The sequence below is a fragment of the Erythrolamprus reginae genome, chromosome 9 (assembly GCF_031021105.1).
Source record: "Erythrolamprus reginae isolate rEryReg1 chromosome 9, rEryReg1.hap1, whole genome shotgun sequence".
Taxonomy (NCBI): Eukaryota; Metazoa; Chordata; class Lepidosauria; order Squamata; family Dipsadidae; genus Erythrolamprus; species Erythrolamprus reginae.
Window position 1 is genome coordinate 10,393,272 of NC_091958.1, and position 16,351 is coordinate 10,409,622.

General features: G+C 41.0%; 1 protein-coding gene across 3 annotated transcripts in view; it reads left to right on the forward strand.

Annotated features, from left to right (window-relative positions):
* The first annotated feature begins 12,884 nt into the window (after positions 1-12,884).
* Positions 12,885-16,351, forward strand: part of URI1 (URI1 prefoldin like chaperone) — a 60,412-nt gene continuing 56,945 nt past the window's right edge. Inside the window, exons 1-2 of one of the 3 annotated variants that reach the window (XM_070760284.1) lie at positions 12,993-13,332; positions 14,645-14,823. Coding sequence is in view for 2 of the 3 variants with exons in the window: in XM_070760281.1 (XP_070616382.1) it covers positions 13,264-13,332 (69 nt within the window). In the remaining variant the exon portion in view is untranslated. Of the gene's footprint in view, positions 13,333-14,644; positions 14,824-16,351 lie in introns of all 3 variants that reach the window. The other 2 variants (XM_070760281.1, XM_070760282.1) reach the window with 2 other exon arrangements.

A 16,351-nucleotide genomic window follows, 5' to 3' on the forward strand; every position in this document is an offset into this window, starting at 1 on the left:
AACTTAAACCACTGGCAGCCATATGTGTAAGCAAATAAAGTTTTTCTACTCTGCAGTTATACAGATTGTTCACTGATCTTTATTTCTTTGCCAGTTGGCTGTGGAAGGAGAAAGAACAATAGATTCAAGATAAAGTTATTTTGCATTTCTGATGAACGCAAGTGCTGTACTATCTACCTTGCATTATACTAAAATGCACACATACACACACACACACCGGAAAAAAAAGAAGAAAAATTAAACCACATTTTTAATTAACTGATAAACTGTTAATCAAATTTTTGCAATGTTAGGTGACACATTATTCATTTAGATAGAATGACTGTGAACTTAACTAATCAAATCTGATTTGCTCACATATGCTTGATTGAAATACATTTTAACTAGCATATACAAAGAGAAAAATCTTGGATTTCTTACCTAATCTTCAGAGTAGGCTGCTGAGTTAATAAGGGCAGTATTTTTTTTATTTTAGATGAGACCACCATTTCTTAATCTGCATATCAAAATCAAGGGCAACTTAATTGCAAAACACATATTCCTGAAATCTAATCACTATACTGCTTTAGGGTATTTTATTGAAGCATGTTAAATTATGGACAGAATATTAATGATGAAGCTAATCAAACCCAATTAGTCACTTCTAACAATAGTCACATAAATATACAAGTCAGGTACTAAAATACCATAGATGAGGTATTTAATTTTTTTATATGAAATTCATGGGGTATTTATGAATTGCATACTTGTTATTTTTAATCTAAAATCCAAGATGGGTCATTTCAAAGAAAATGAAGCTTTGAAGACAAATGGCTGCCGTTTATAGTCCTTGTATTAATATTTTTGATAGTTTTTGTGATATATGATGTACGTACTAAATTTACTTTACTATTACATTTATGGGAAAGTGAACTAATGGGTGATACGGTGAAAGATGAGTAAGCAAAAACACATTTAGGATTTTTGTGTAGAAAACATGGAAATAAGGTTTCCCTGTCACCATATTTGCATGGGTGAATCTTTATTTCTTTGCCAGTTGGATGTGAAATGAGAAAGAACAATAGATTCAAGGTAAAGTTGTTTTGCATTTGTGATCAATAAAAAGTGAGTAAGTTCTAGGCCCAGAGTTGTGATCCTATTATTAGCAGCTGCTTACTTGTGTCTAGTTGTTGACTTTTGCGCTAAGTTATCTAGGTCTTAAGTTAGAGTATTTTTATGGACAGTGTACACTTTTTCCTCGGGCACCAGTAGAAGACCAAGGAGAGATTCAACATGGAGATAAGGAGGAACTTCCTGATGGTCAGAGCGATCAACCAATGGAACAACCTATCAGCGGACGTTGTGAACTCCAATACTCTGGACATTTTTAAGAGAAGATTGAACTGCCACTTGATTGGTGTGCTATAGGGTTCCTGCTTGGGCAGGGGGTTGAACTCGATGGCCTTCATGGTCCCTTTCAACTTTAACAATAAATGAATGAATGAATGAATGAATGAATGAATAAATAAATAAATAAATAGATAAATAAATAACCTTAATCACAACGCCAATTGATGGTCTACTGATCATTGGCACTGTTCGTTCTCTTTCACTGGCTTCCCGCTATATGATAGTAATACCAACCTCCACCGCGAACATTCCCTGCAAGAGCTATGTGCCTTGTAACCTTACTTTCTGATAACCCTCATATAAACAGAGAGAAAATCCTATTCCTTTGTAATACTGAAGATTTGTATTTGTATTGCTGTTGTGAGCCGCTCCGAGTCTTCGGATAGGGGAGGCATACAAATCTAATTAATAATAATAATAATAATAATAATAATAATAATAATAATAATATCTAGTTGGGTAGTAAAATGTCAGCAAGAGAGCACCAAGGATTCCACAATTTCCTTTCCAGAAGATTTGTCCTACTGTTGGACAAAGTGAGACAGTTCCTGAGATGGCAGAACCTGTTGGAAGAAAGCTCCAGTAAGTATTAGATACATTAAGTTTTACAACCCTGTTGTCTATCCTAAGGTAGCTTGTTGCCAAAAGATATATGAAAACACATTGCTCTATCACTAATCACCTTCTGAAGATAAATTTAGAGCACGGCTCACAACTGAGCAACACAAGACAAAGAGGAAGCAAACCACTGATGGAAGACTTTCCAGGTCTGATTTACCAATTTTACTGGTCTATTTTGAATTCCTGGACGGCAGCCATTGAATTATTTTGAACTCAAAGGCAGCCCTGTGCACAACGCAGTGATGTAACAAGGAGTTTTAGCTGGATACGTATAATCCCTCTCTTTCACTCGGGAAATCCTCAAGTGAGTAACAGTGATGTAACAGAAACATGCCTGAAGTATTAAAAACTAGCCAGTAAGTTCTGCTCCAAAAACAATATTGATGCACAATGGTTAACTCCCCCCCCCCCAATTCTGACTTTGGTGAAAGCTGGATAATAATATAAAGCCAGGGGTGAAATCCAGCAGGTTCTGACAGGTTCTGGAGAACTGGTGGCAGAAATTTTGAGGAGTTTGGAGAACTGGCAAGTACCACCTCCGGCTAGCCCCAGAATGGGGTGGGAATGGAGATTTTTACAATATCCTTTCCCCAGGAATTTAATTTAATTTAATTTATTAGATTTGTATGCCGCCCCTCTCCAAAGACTTGGGGCGGCTCACAACAACAATAAAAACAGTATAACAATGGAACAAATGTAATAATAAAATTACATTAAAAAACCCCAACAATTTAAAAACCATACAACACATACATACCAAACATAAAATATAAGAAAGCCTGGGGGAGATGTCTTAATTCCCCCATGCCTGGCGATATAGGTGGGTCTTGAATAACTTGCAAAAGACAAGGAGGGTGGGGGTCGTTCTAATCTCCGGGGGGAGTTGATTCCAGAGGGCCGGGGCCGCCACAGAGAAGGCTCTTCCCCTGGGGCCCGCCAAACGACATTGTTTGGTCGACGGGACCCAGAGAAGGCCAACTCTGTGGGACCTTATCGGCCGCTGGGATTCGTGCGGTAGAAGGCTGTTCCGGAGATATTCCGGTCCAATGCCATGAAGGGCTTTAAAGGTCATTACCAACAGGAATGGGGAGGGAAAGGGGATTTTGCAGTATCCTTCCCCTGCCACACCACCACTCCACGCCCAAGCCATGTTACCAGAACAGGTAGAAAAAAAATAAATTGGATTTCGCCAAACTATCAATCTAGTTTTGCAAGTGAGATAGTCAAAGGCCTTCAGGGTGGAACGAAAATAATATTTGCTTGAATTTTCGGAGCTCTCTGCAGAGAAATCTTGGGCAGAGTTGCACACACAAGGTTGTTAATATATTAGCATTGCCAAACAACATTTGTGAAGGTTTTTTTTTTTTTGTCGCCCAAAGTTCATTACAGAACAACAACAAAAACCCAAAACAACAAACCCTGAAAGGAGTCATATGTTCTTGAACCAATTCCTAGCTCTCTTTTAAAATCATAGATACCACCCACGAGACCGATTTTGGTTTTGGCATAAAGGCAAACGAAAATCTGTGGTTTCTCTCAATTTGTTTCACAATTTCTGTTTTTAATAAAGATTAATGCAATGCTCAGTAGCATTTGGAGGTTGACTGGGAAGAATTAAACAAAACTGGTAGGGAGTCGGTAAATAGATGCCTTGGGCAAGAGAATACGGCTTGGTAGAACAGAACAGATGGCGAGGAACAATACAAAAGGTGAAAGAAATGAAAGAAGTAGTGGGCACTCAGGGAAATAGATTGAATTTTAGCTGTTATAAAGCGTCGGGCTTGTTAATGAATATATGATATCAAGAGAACAGGGGAAATAGATTTGAAAGGGTTTGCGTCACTGTGAGAAACAAAACATAACATGCAAACAAAAGGGATAGGTAAGGATTTTAAAATAAGCAGTTGGTAATGAACTCTTAAAATGGAGCTGTTTTTATTATTTTTCTCCTGCTCTGGAGTTTTATTTATTTATTTTATTTTATTTATTTATTTAGTCCAATACACAATGAGGGTTTTAGTGGGTATATATCTATATACACATAGTAAAATACAGGATGAAGGTTATAGAGGAGATACTCAGAGTAAAATATATCTAAGAAATAAGAGAAAAGAAGATATAGGAATAGAACATATCAATGAAAGAATAGAAGAAGAGATATAGGAATAGAAGAAAGATATAGGAGATATAGGAGAGCAATAGGACAGGGGATGGAAGGCACTCTAGTGCACTTGTACTCGCCCCTTACTGACCTCTTAGGAATCTGGATAGGTCAACCGTAGATAATCTAAGGGTAAAGTGTTGGGGGTTTGGGGATGACACTATGGAGTCCGGTAATGAGTTCCACGCTTCGACAACTCGGTTACTGAAGTCATATTTTTTACAGTCAAGTTTGGAGCGGTTAATATTAAGTTTAAATCTGTTGTGTGCTCTTGTGTTGTTGTGGTTGCAAGAATTCATGACATTCCAGGGGAAAGGGTTGGTTTAACTTATTTTCCGAGGACATCTTGTCCATTTTCCCCTTTTTAAAATAATGGAACTGGAGTGTACACTTGGAACTGGAGGGCCTGTGTGTAAATAAGATTGCAACCAGATGCAATGAATCACCAAATTTCTTCCTTTGGAATGAAAGTGGGGGGTGGGGGGAAGCTGAATTTTTGGTGGGTGGGCAGCATGATAGATAAGAAAATAAGCATCTCTTGAGCGCTTCCCTCGATAAGAAAGGCAAGGTGTGGATTTAGTCGGGTATAAATTAAAAGCACAGAGGCTTGGATCACAAAACTATATGTACTGCATATTGTCACTCTTGAATTAACAAGCAAAACTGCATACAATCCCTTATCCTGTCTTAGTGTGTGAATCAATCAGAAACCTACTCGCTCTATTTTGATACTCGCCTAGGGATGTCAGTATCAATATAATATCAGATTTTCCTGTTTAAAATAAAAAAAATGTCCAAATTTGAAGCTGTTACTGTAATTCATTCATTCTTTCATTCATGCCCTTCCGGTCAGTCCATTTAAAAATATAGAAAAATAGAAGACTGATGGCAGAAAAAGATCCATCTAGTCTGCCCTTATACTATTTCCTGTATTTTATCTTAGGATGGATATATGTTTATCCCAGGCATGTTTAAATTCAGTTACTGTGGATTTACCAACCACGTCTGCTGGAAGTTTGTTCCAAGCATCTACTACTCTTTCAGTAAAATAATATTTTCTCACTTTGCTTTTGATCTTTCCCCCAACTAACTTCAGATTGTGTCCCTTTGTTCTTGTGTTCACTTTCCTATTAAAAACACTTCCCTCTTGGACCTTATTTAACCCTTTAACATATTTAAATGTTTCGATCATGTCCCCTCTTTTTCTTCTGTCCTGTCCAGACTATTGAATTAACAAGCAAAATTGCATACAATCCCTTATCCTGTCTTAGTGTGTGAATCAATCAGAAACCTACTCGCTCTATTTTGATGCTCGCCTAGGTATGTCAGTATCAATATAATATCAGTTTCCTGTTTAAAAGGAAAAAAATGTCCAAATTTGAAGCTGTTACTGTAATTCATTCATTCATTCATTCATTCATCCATTCATTCATTCAAGTTGGAGGGGACCTTGCAGGTCATCTAGTCCAACCCTCTTTGATGATTCTTGGGTTGAACTGGTGAGGGTTGCATGAGGAATGCCCTTCCGGTCAGCCCATTTAAAAATATTGAAACATAGAAGACTGACGGCAGAAAAAGACCTCATGGTCCATCTAGTCTGCCCTTATACTATTTTCTGTATTTTATCTTAGGATGGATATATGTTTTTCCCAGGCATGTTTAAATTCAGTTACTGTGGATTTATCAAGCACGTCTGCTGGAAGTTTGTTCCAAGGATCTACTACTCTTTCAGTAAAATAATATTTTCTCATGTTGCTTTTGATCTTTCCCCCAACTAACTTCAGATTGTGCCCCTTTGTTCTTGTGTTCACTTTCCTATTAAAAACACTTCCCTCCTGGACATATATAGATAGTCCTCAACTTTTGAGGACCATAATTGAGCCCAAAATTTACGTTGCTGAGCAAGAAATTTATTAAGGGAGTTCTGCCCCATTTTACGACTTTCCTCTGCCATATTCGCTAAGTGAATTAGCGTTTCTTAAATTAGTAACAAGGTTGTTAAGTGAATCTGGTTTCCCTGTTGACTTTGATTGTTAGATGATTGCCGAAAGGGAATCAACACAACCCAGGTCCTAAATGTGAGTGCGTTGCCAAACATCTGAATTTTGATCACATAGCAATAGCATTTAGACTTATATGCCACTTCACAGTGCTTTACAGCCCTCTCTAAGCAGTTTACAGAGAGTAACTATACGGCTCAGAAAAATAAAGGGAACATTCCAAGAACACATCCTAGATCTGAATGAATGAAATATTCTCATTGAATATTTCATTTGCACAACTATTCCATTTGCACAACAGCATGTGAAATTGATTGTCAATCAGTGTTGCTTCCTAAGTGGACAGTTTGATTTTATTTATTTATTTATTTATTTATTTATTTATTTATTTATTTATTTATTTATTTATTTATTTATTTATTTATTTTTATTTTGTCCAATACAAATTGAAAGTTAAGGAGAATAAAAACGTGTCGTAGTAAATATCAGGGAAGGGATAGAAGAAGAGATATGAGAACAGAATACTGTACATCAATGAGCCGGGGTGGCGCAGCAAGTAGAGTGCAGTACTGTAGGCCACTGAAGCTGACTGTAGATCTGTAGGTCAGTGGTTCAAATCTCATCACCGGCTCAAGGTTGACTCAGCCTTCCATCCTTCCGAGGTGGGTAAAATGAGGACCCGGATTGTGGGGGCAATATGCAGGCTCTGTTAAAAAGTGCTATTGCTAACATGTTGTAAGCCGCCCTGAGTCTAAGTACAAGGGCAGCATAAAAATTGAATGAATGGATGAATGAATGAATGAATAAAGAAAGAAAGAAAGAAAGAAAGAGTAGAGGAAGGAAATATGGATGGGAGAAAAGATATATAAAATATAGGAGAGACAATTGGACAGGGGACGGAAGGCACACTAGTGCACTTATGCTCGCCCCTTACTGACCTCTAAGGAACCTGGAGAGGTCAATCGTGGATAGTCTAAGGGAAAAATGTTGGGGGTTGGGGGCTGACACCACAGAGTCTGGTAATGAGTTCCACGCTTCAACAACTCGATTTCTAAAGTCATATTTTTTACAGTCAAGTTTGGAGCGGTTGATATTAAATTTGAACCTGTTGCGTGCTCTTGTGTTATTGCGGTTGAAGCTGAAGTAGTTGTTGACAGGCAGGATGTTGCAGCATATGATTTCACAGAAGTCTGATTTTCTTGAAGTTATATTCTGTTGTTTAAGTGTTCCCTTTATTTTTTTTGAGCAGTGTATATTGTCCCCAAAAATCTGGGTCATTTTACTGACCTTAGAAGGCTGGAAGGCTGAGTCAACCTTGAGCCTACTGAGATTAGATCTGCTAAACTGCTGGCAGCCGGTGATCAGCAGAAGTAGCTTACAGTACTGCACTCTAATAACTGCACCACCGACACTCTATGATCATGGGGCTGCTGCAACTGCCATAGAAGTGTGAAAAATAGTCATAAGCCACTCTTTTCAGAGCTGTTGTAACTTTGGATGGTCCCTAAATGTACTGTTGTAAGCCGAGGTTACATTGCAAAGGGGGAAAGGTAAAGACTTTCCCTGTCTAATGGCCTCTGATCTCTAAAGGGCATTGCTCCTTTCCATTTCTTAGCCAAAGGAGCCAGTGTTGACCGAAGGCTTTTCCGTGGTCATGTGGTCACCAAGACGACATTTGCATGGAAGGCTTTTAGCTTCCCACCAAAGGAATACCTTCTTATCTTCTTGCATTTACATGCTTTCGAACGGCTAGATTGGCAGCTGGGGCAAGTAATGTGAGCTCACACAGTCTTGCAGCGTTCAGGTCTCAATTACTCTCCATTTAGAAACTAATAATTTGCTCTCTAACAAACAATTTGGTTTCAGAAAAAAACTATCCTGCAACCTGCAGCTCCTCCACTGCAAAAATATATGGACAACTCATCTAGATCAAGGGAAATCTACAGATGCAATTTATATTGACTTCTGCAAAGCCTTTGATTCAGTGGTCCACGACAAACTACTCCTAAAACTCAAATCCTATGGCATCTCAGGATCCCTCCACAGCTGGATTACAGCATTCCTGTCAAACAGACAAAAAGTGGTCAAAATAGGAAGCACCATATCCACCATATCCCAGTTAAAAGCGGTGTTCCCCAAGGTAGTGTACTGGGACCAATGCTCTTCATTCTCTACATCAATGACCTTTTCGATTACATCACAAGCAACTGTGTCCTCTTCGCTGATGATGTAAAACTCTTCAACACCACCGATAACACAACTACTCTCCAAAAAGACCTTGACGCTGTTTCTGAGTGGTCTAACACATGGCAACTCCAAATCTCAACTAGCAAATGCTCTGTCCTACACATTGGGAAGAAGAATCTGAACTCCAAATACGAACTGAATAATCAAATTATCACAGATAATCCCCACTCGGTTAAAGACCTTGGTATACTAATAACAAAAGATTTAAGTGCCAAAGCCCACTGCAACAATATAGCCAAGAAGGCTTCAAGAGTTGTAAACCTAATCCTACGGAGCTTCTGCTCTGGCAATCTCACACTACTTACCAGAGCTTACAAAACTTTTGCCAGACCCATCCTCAAATACAGCTCATCTGTTTGGAACCCATATCGCATCTCAGACATTAACACCCTTGAAAATGTCCAAAGATACTTCACCAGAAGAGCCCTTCACTCCTCCACTCGAAACAGAATACCCTATGAGACTAGACTTTCAATCCTGGGCCTAGAAAATTTAGAACTAAGACGCCTTAAACAAGATCTAAGTATTGCCCACAAGATCATATGCTGCAACGTCCTGCCTGTCGGCGACTACTTCAGCTTCAACCACAACAACACAAGAGCACACAACAAATTTAAACTTAATATTAACAGCTCCAAACTTGACTGTAAAAAAATATGACTTCAGTAACCGAGTTGTCGAAGCGTGGAACTCATTACCGGACTCCGTAGTGTCATCCCCAAACCCCCAACACTTTACCCTTAGATTATCCACGGTTGACCTATCCAGATTCCTAAGAGGTCAGTAAGGGGCGAGAACAAGTGCACTAGAGTGCCTTCCGTCCCCTGTCCTATTGCTCTCCTATATCTCCTATACCTTTCTTCTATTCCTATAGCTCTTCTTCTATTCTTTCATTGATATGTTTTATTACTATAACTTCTTTTCTATTATTTCTTAGATATATTTTACTATGAGTATCTCCTCTATAACCTTCATCATGTATTTTACTGTGTATATTGATATATACCCACTAAAACCCTCATTGTGTATTGGAAAAAATAAATAAATAAATAAATAAAAATAAATAAACAAATCCAGGTTGTTAGCTTTCCAGCTGGCAAGAACCAGTGTGTGTGCAGAAAAAGACACTGAAAAAAGTAAAACTAGGAACGGAAATCCTTAAATCTTATTTATTCAGGACCAAACAAGTCCAATCTATACCCACATGCCTCTGATTAGCATCATGGGTTAAATTAACTACAACATTGAATTTTGGTCTAAAGATACGTTTTCATCTTCTTAGAGAAGCATCTGCCTGATATCTCTCTTTCTCTCTCTTTTTTTCGTATGGAATTTTTAATGGAGGCATTCGACAACCATCTCATTTTGTCTGTATCATAATGACAATATAGTAACTCGTTCTGCCTTCTGAAATGCTTGTCGGCTGCCAGCGCCGAGCAAGAGTGCAGATGCAGAATATTTTTGTTACTCACTAAAGCAGCCATTAATGGCACACCCACTGGTGAAAAGTTCTATGAATTGACACAACTGGAGCCATTGGTGCGCTTGCTCACTGTATTTAACAGATGCAAAATGGTGAGCCTTGCAATAAATTTACTATACTGTATCTCATTTGTTTACTTCATGCTGGGTTTTGCTGTATAATGCATACAGCTATTTACAAATACCATTCCCCCCCCCTTTTTTTGATGGTTTGCTTCAGTAGATTTGTGAAAAAACAAGACATTTCAGGGACCTTCAGTATCCTTAGCATCTCAACGCCACATACAAGAGATTTCCTGATTATAAAGTTGATTATTTAATTAGAGCCTTTCTCATAATGGTGCAAAAGTAAAGTAAGATGGAAAGGAAGGTCTTTAGCAAAAAAAGAACTAGAAAAATAGATTAAACCATAATATAAAATGGCAACAACCCTAAGTCAACTTGCCCGGTGAGGGGTGGATGATTATATAATAAGCACAATCAATGCTCCCTCTAGAAGACCCCTGTTATTAAATATATAATTTAGTAGTATATTTATCCATCACTTGGGGTGAGAACTCTAAAATGAGTTTCATTTGGACTAAAATCAAGGTTTCTGTTCTAGTTAATTATGACCATTGTGTCACAAGCTCGGTTCATTTCAATAGCAAAATGCTTTAAAAATCCGACTTTTAAATCGTTTTCCTTAAACTATTTAAGGTAGCAAAACATATATTATCTGGTTCATTAAGTACTTTTGTTCCTTTATTCTATCAAACAGGTTGCTTTAGCTTCTGCCGCGCTTTTGTGGGATCTGCAAAACTTGCAAACTATTTTGTCATAATACAATGATTTGATCATTTATCTAGACAGGATACAGTACATATATTTTGAAGATGTGATGTCTTTGAACCTAATGGAGGCTGTGAAAACGTTGTCTGATGAAAGGCATTTAAACAAATTGAAATAATATTTTACTTATTGAAAACATTTATATATCTACCCATCTTACAGAGTTTCAAACTCTGGGCAGCTCCCAGCTGATAAGAGTGACATCAAGTGAGTGTCTAAAACATGTCTAACCGGAGCATACAAGACTTTCGCCAGACCAATCCTTGAATACAGCTCATCTGTCTGGAACCCACACCGCATTTTAGACATAAACACTCTAGAAAATGTCCAGAAATACTTTAATAGAAGAGCCCTCCACTCCTCTAATCGCAACAGAATACCATATGCAACTAGACTTACAATCCTAGGTTTAGAAACGTTAGAACTACATCGCCTTAAACATGACCTAAGAATAGTCCATAAAATCACCTGCTACAACGTCCTTCCTGTCAATGACTACTTCAGCTTCAACCACAGCAACACACGAGCACATAACAGATACAAACTTAAAGTAAACCGCTCCAAACCTGACTGCAGGAAATACGACTTTAGTAACCGAGTAGTTGATGCATGGAACTCACTACCAGACTCTGTAGTATCATCACCTAACCTCCAAAAACGTTACCCTTAGACTATCCACTGTTGACCTCCCCCAATTCCTAAGAGGTCAGTAAGGGGTGTGCGTAAGTGTACCAGTGTGCCTTCCATCCCATCCCAATGTTTCTCTTGTATTAGTATCACGTATATAAATATTGTTATATCTTTGTATACCACCAATAAGTACTTGGCAAAACCAATAAATAAATAAAAATAAATGTCCTATAAGATTCAGATCCAGTTCCATATATTTATAAAAATTTAAGACTTTATCATATAAAAGATGTGAAAATCCATTGGATCTTTAAAAGCTATATTAAAACTTATGTTTATCTACATATGTTTTTGTATTGTGTGCTTTCTTTTGCAACATATAGTATTGTATAGGATTCCCCCCCCCCTTTCTGTTAAATTATATCCAATTATTGCATGGAAAGTCCCCACAGTTTCTTGGCAAGATTTTTCAGAAGTTGTTTGCCATTGCCTCCTTCTTAGGGCTGAGAGGGAGAGACTGGCCCAAGGTTATCCAGATAGCTTATAAGGTGTGGTGGGTGGTCCTTCGAAAACACAGTGATAAATTATATGGAGTTATACTTAACATACTGAATAACATTTCTTCAATGTGTTTATTGTAGTTTTAAATTAATTATAATCTTACATGCTTTGGAGATAGTGTGAGAACAATGAAATCTAGTTTATCTTACATCCTAGCTGGCATAAGATCTACCGAATGGCATTGTTTTTGTAACAGTTGAACAAATACATTTATTCGCTTATTATTTATACTACCTGATAGGGCTGACCATTGCTGGAGTTGATATTAGCTGAGCATAAAATGTGGGAAGTCTGAGAGGTTGGCAGGTGGAGGATGATGGGATGTGCAGCCTTATTTCTGCTGTGGATGATGGGAAAGCTTGAGAGGCAGTCTAAATCAGATGGGAACAATATGAACCCATTTCCAGTCCTGGAGTGCATCCTAGCTCTGGCTGTGGATGATGGGACTGGGCTAAGATAGACCAACTCAGCTGGGAACAACACGAACCCATTTCCAGTCCTGGGGTACATCCTTGCTTTGGCTGTGGATGATGGGACTGGCCTAGGACAGACCAACTCAGCTGGGAACAGCACGAACCCATCTCCAGTCCTTGCTCTGGCTGTGGATGATGGGACTGGCCTAGGACAGACCAACTCAGCTGGGAATAACCCAAACCCATCTCCAGTCCTGGGAACAACACGAACCCATCTCCAGTCCTTGCTCTGGCTGTGGATGATGGGACTGGCCTAGCATAGACCAACTCAGCTGGGAACATGAACCCATCTCCAATCCTGGGGTACATCCTTGTTTGGCTGTGGATGATGGGTCAGCCAGCCCCTTTAACGGGGCCCTTTGCCTCAGCTGCCATTGCCCTACAAGCACCAGGGGACCCATGCTTCCGCCGTGGACCATCGGGCCGCCCTTCTGTGCGGTCCCATTAACAGGGCACCACAGCAGCCGCATCTCGTCCCCTCAGAGGGTCTGTTTTGACAAGCGGGCTGAGGCGGCGGCCCAGCCCGTCCGGCGGGGCCCCGTAAACTGCGAGGCCGAGCGGGGAGGCGCGGCGAGGGGAGCGGCTCTCCTCCTCCTCCTCCACCGCCTCCTCCTCCTCCCCCGCCGCCGCTTCCCAGACTGCGTCGCCCGAGCGGGAGCATCGTCGGCGGCGGAGGCCGTCCCAGCATGCGAGAGTGAAATGCCTGCCCGGGCGGCTACGGCATCGGCATCGGCATCAACGGCGGCGGCGGTTCCCCCTCAGGCCGAGGCGCCCCGGATGCGACTGCGAGGCCGGCGCCTGGCGCGGCACAAACACTTCTATAGGACTCACTCGCCTCGCTGAGGCCGCGCCGAGGCCCGCTCGCCTCATGGAGCCCCACTCCGCCTCGGCCTCCTCCGCCGCCCGGCTGGGCCGCCTGCGGGACTCGCATGGGAAGGTAACCCGCCGCCGCCTCCTCCGCCGCCGTTGCCGGGCAGGCCGAGGGGGGCCCGCCGGGGGTGTGTCAGGCAGGCAGGCGAGTGGCGGTGGAGGGAGAAGGAGGCGGCGGCCTTGCACGCCCGGCCAGGCCTGGTTACCCCCTGCGCCGCTTCCGCCTTTCCTGCGTGCAAGGCCTCGCTTCCCCTGGGCTGGCTTTGTCTCCTTTCTCGCTCCCTTCTTTTCGCCTTGGGTCTGCTTTATCTTTTTTCATTTCCCTTCCTGTTTCCTTCCTTTATTCTCCTTTTTCTACCTGGTCATTCTGTCTATCCATTCCTACCCTTCCTCTCTTCCTCCTTCCCTCCCTCCACCTTTCTCCTTCTTTCCTTCCCCACTCCCTCCCCTTTTCCTCCCTCCTTCCTTCCTCCCTCCTTACTTCTCTCAACCTTTCTTTTTTTCTCCTTCCTCCCTCCCTCCCTCTTTTTCCTTGCTTCCCTCCACCTTTCTCCTCCCTCCCTTCCCCACTCCTCTCTCCCTCCTTCTCTCTATCTTTCCCTTTTCTTTTTCCTCCCTCCCTCCACCTTTCTTCTTACTTCCCTCCACCTTTCTCCTTTCCCCTCCCTCCCTTCCCCACTTCTCCCTCCCTCCTTGCTTCTCTCTACCTTTCTTTTATCTCTTTTCTTTCTTCATCCCTCCCTCCACATTTTACCTTGCTTCCCTCCACATTTCTCTTTTCTCTTTCCCCCTTCCTTCCTTCTTTTCTTCCTCCCTCTCTCCCTCCCTTCTCCACTCCCTCCCACTCCCCTTGCTTCTCTCTGCCTTTCTCTTTTCTCCTTCCTTCCTGTTTTTTGTCTCTTCCTTTTTTCTGACAGTCTTCTCCCCTCACTCTTTTGTGATCTATTACCTTCCTTCACCCTTCCTGCTACTCTTCTCCTTCCTTAATTCTCTCCTTATTCCTATGCTTCCCCTCCCTCCCTCCTTCCAGTCTATAATTGGTCCTTTCTTAAGTCTAATACCTCCTAAAGAAATTGGCAGCTTGTATTTGCTTTGTAATCATGCTAATCATGATAAGACCAGATTAGAATCTGAATAGGAGACCACTAGGAAATCTCAGAACTGTATTTCTAAATTGGGAACTTAGTCTATATGTCTGTGTTTGTGGGTGTTCATATCCATTCTGGAAGAAAGTGGCAACCACTAGGGTATGTTGCCAGGAGAACAACATGGATTTGAAGTCACCAGAAGTCCAACTGAATTCAAACAAGTCGGTGCCTTTTTAATAATGAGAAAAGTTGGATGGGAAATGTAATACTTTTCTCTGTTGCCCTGTGCAGATCTGATTGGGGGCCTTCAGGTACAACCTAACAAGAACTGTAAAGATTAAAGGATCTGTAAAAGAAAACGTTAAAAAGATATGTTAGAACAATACTGTTGTTTGCACTGAATAATCACTGGTCTAATAAGTAAACAAGGAAAATACAGCTATAAAGTCACGTTGTATTTGTGCACCCAGGTAAAGTTTTCATCTTATCCAGCAACCATGTGCTTGCTAACATAACGGTATATACCCCATTATAGTAAACAAGATAAATAATGAATTTATGTTCAGTACTTCATATATGTCTAGGGCCTATATTGTTAGGCCATTTATTCAAACACCAATGCTTGTAAAATATTTCTTTTTCTGAGGGCTAACATCTCATGCATTTATTTGGGACCGAACATCAACGCCAAATCATTGGAATGTCCAAATGTATGATTTATGTATTACTTTTTATATCTTTGTATTTTTTTTTCAAGGAATGATGTGACCCTAATTCTCCCTGTTGATAATTAGATATTTTTGCCTATACAGTACATTATAATTGCCTAAGATGTGCCTCTAAGCTCCTAGCTTATCTCTGACCTTGCAGAGAATGCCAAAAAGAAAAACTAACCTGTTTTAATGTTCTTTGAATCATTCTGATATCCTTATAGACACAATGTTTCTGCAATCAGTAATGTTTTTCATGCTTGGAGATAAAGTCTGCCTTTTTGGTAAGGTACATAACAGCACAGCCTTAGATGAGAATATTCAACCTGATTTGTTCTATTTCAATTCTTTTCAGCAATATTTCTTTATTCCAACTTCAATATTTTACTATTTTAACTTCAAGACTACTGTCTTAGTCTTTGCGCATATAACAGATAAAAGTCCCTTTTTTCAAAATACGTTGCTGGTAGCTGTAACAGCCCTAAACTTTCCCCAAAATATGGTGCAAGCTGTTTCTCCTCTATGTATGTGTGTGTGTATGTATGTGTGTGTGTGTACATAATTTTCAAATTCAGCAAAAACATGTGACACACACACGCACAGTCAGCGAAGCAGTGGAAGTGATGTGCCGGTGCCTGGAGGCTGTTAGGGTCTGGATGGGTGTCAACAGACTCAAACTCAACCCTGATAAGACGGAGTGGCTTGTGGGTTTTGCCTCCCAAGGACAATTCCATCTGTCCGTCCATCACCCTGGGGGGGGGGGAATCGCTGACTCCCTCAGAGAGGGTCCGCAACTTGGGCATCCTCCTCGATCCACAGCTCACATTAGAGAAACATATTTCAGCTGTGGTGAGGGGGGCTTTTGCCCAGGTTTGCCTGGTGCACCAGTTGCAGCCCTATTTGGACCGGGAGTCACTGCTCACAGTCACTCATGCCCTCATCACCTCGAGGTTCGACTACTGTAATGCTCTCTACATGGGGCTACCTCTGAAAAGTGTTCGGAAACTTCAGATCGTGCAGAATGCAGCTGCTAGAGCAATCATGGGGTTCCCTAAGTATGCCCATGTTACACCAACATTCCGCAGTCTGCATTGGTTGCCGATCAGTTTCCGGTCACAATTCAAAGTGTTGGTTATGACCTATAAAGCCCTTCATGGCATCGGACCAGAATATCTCCGGGACCGCCTTCTGCCGCACGAATCCCAGCGACCAGTTAGGTCCCACAGAGTGGGCCTTCTCCGGGTCCCGTCGATTAAACAATGTCGTTTGGCGGGATCCATGGGAAGAG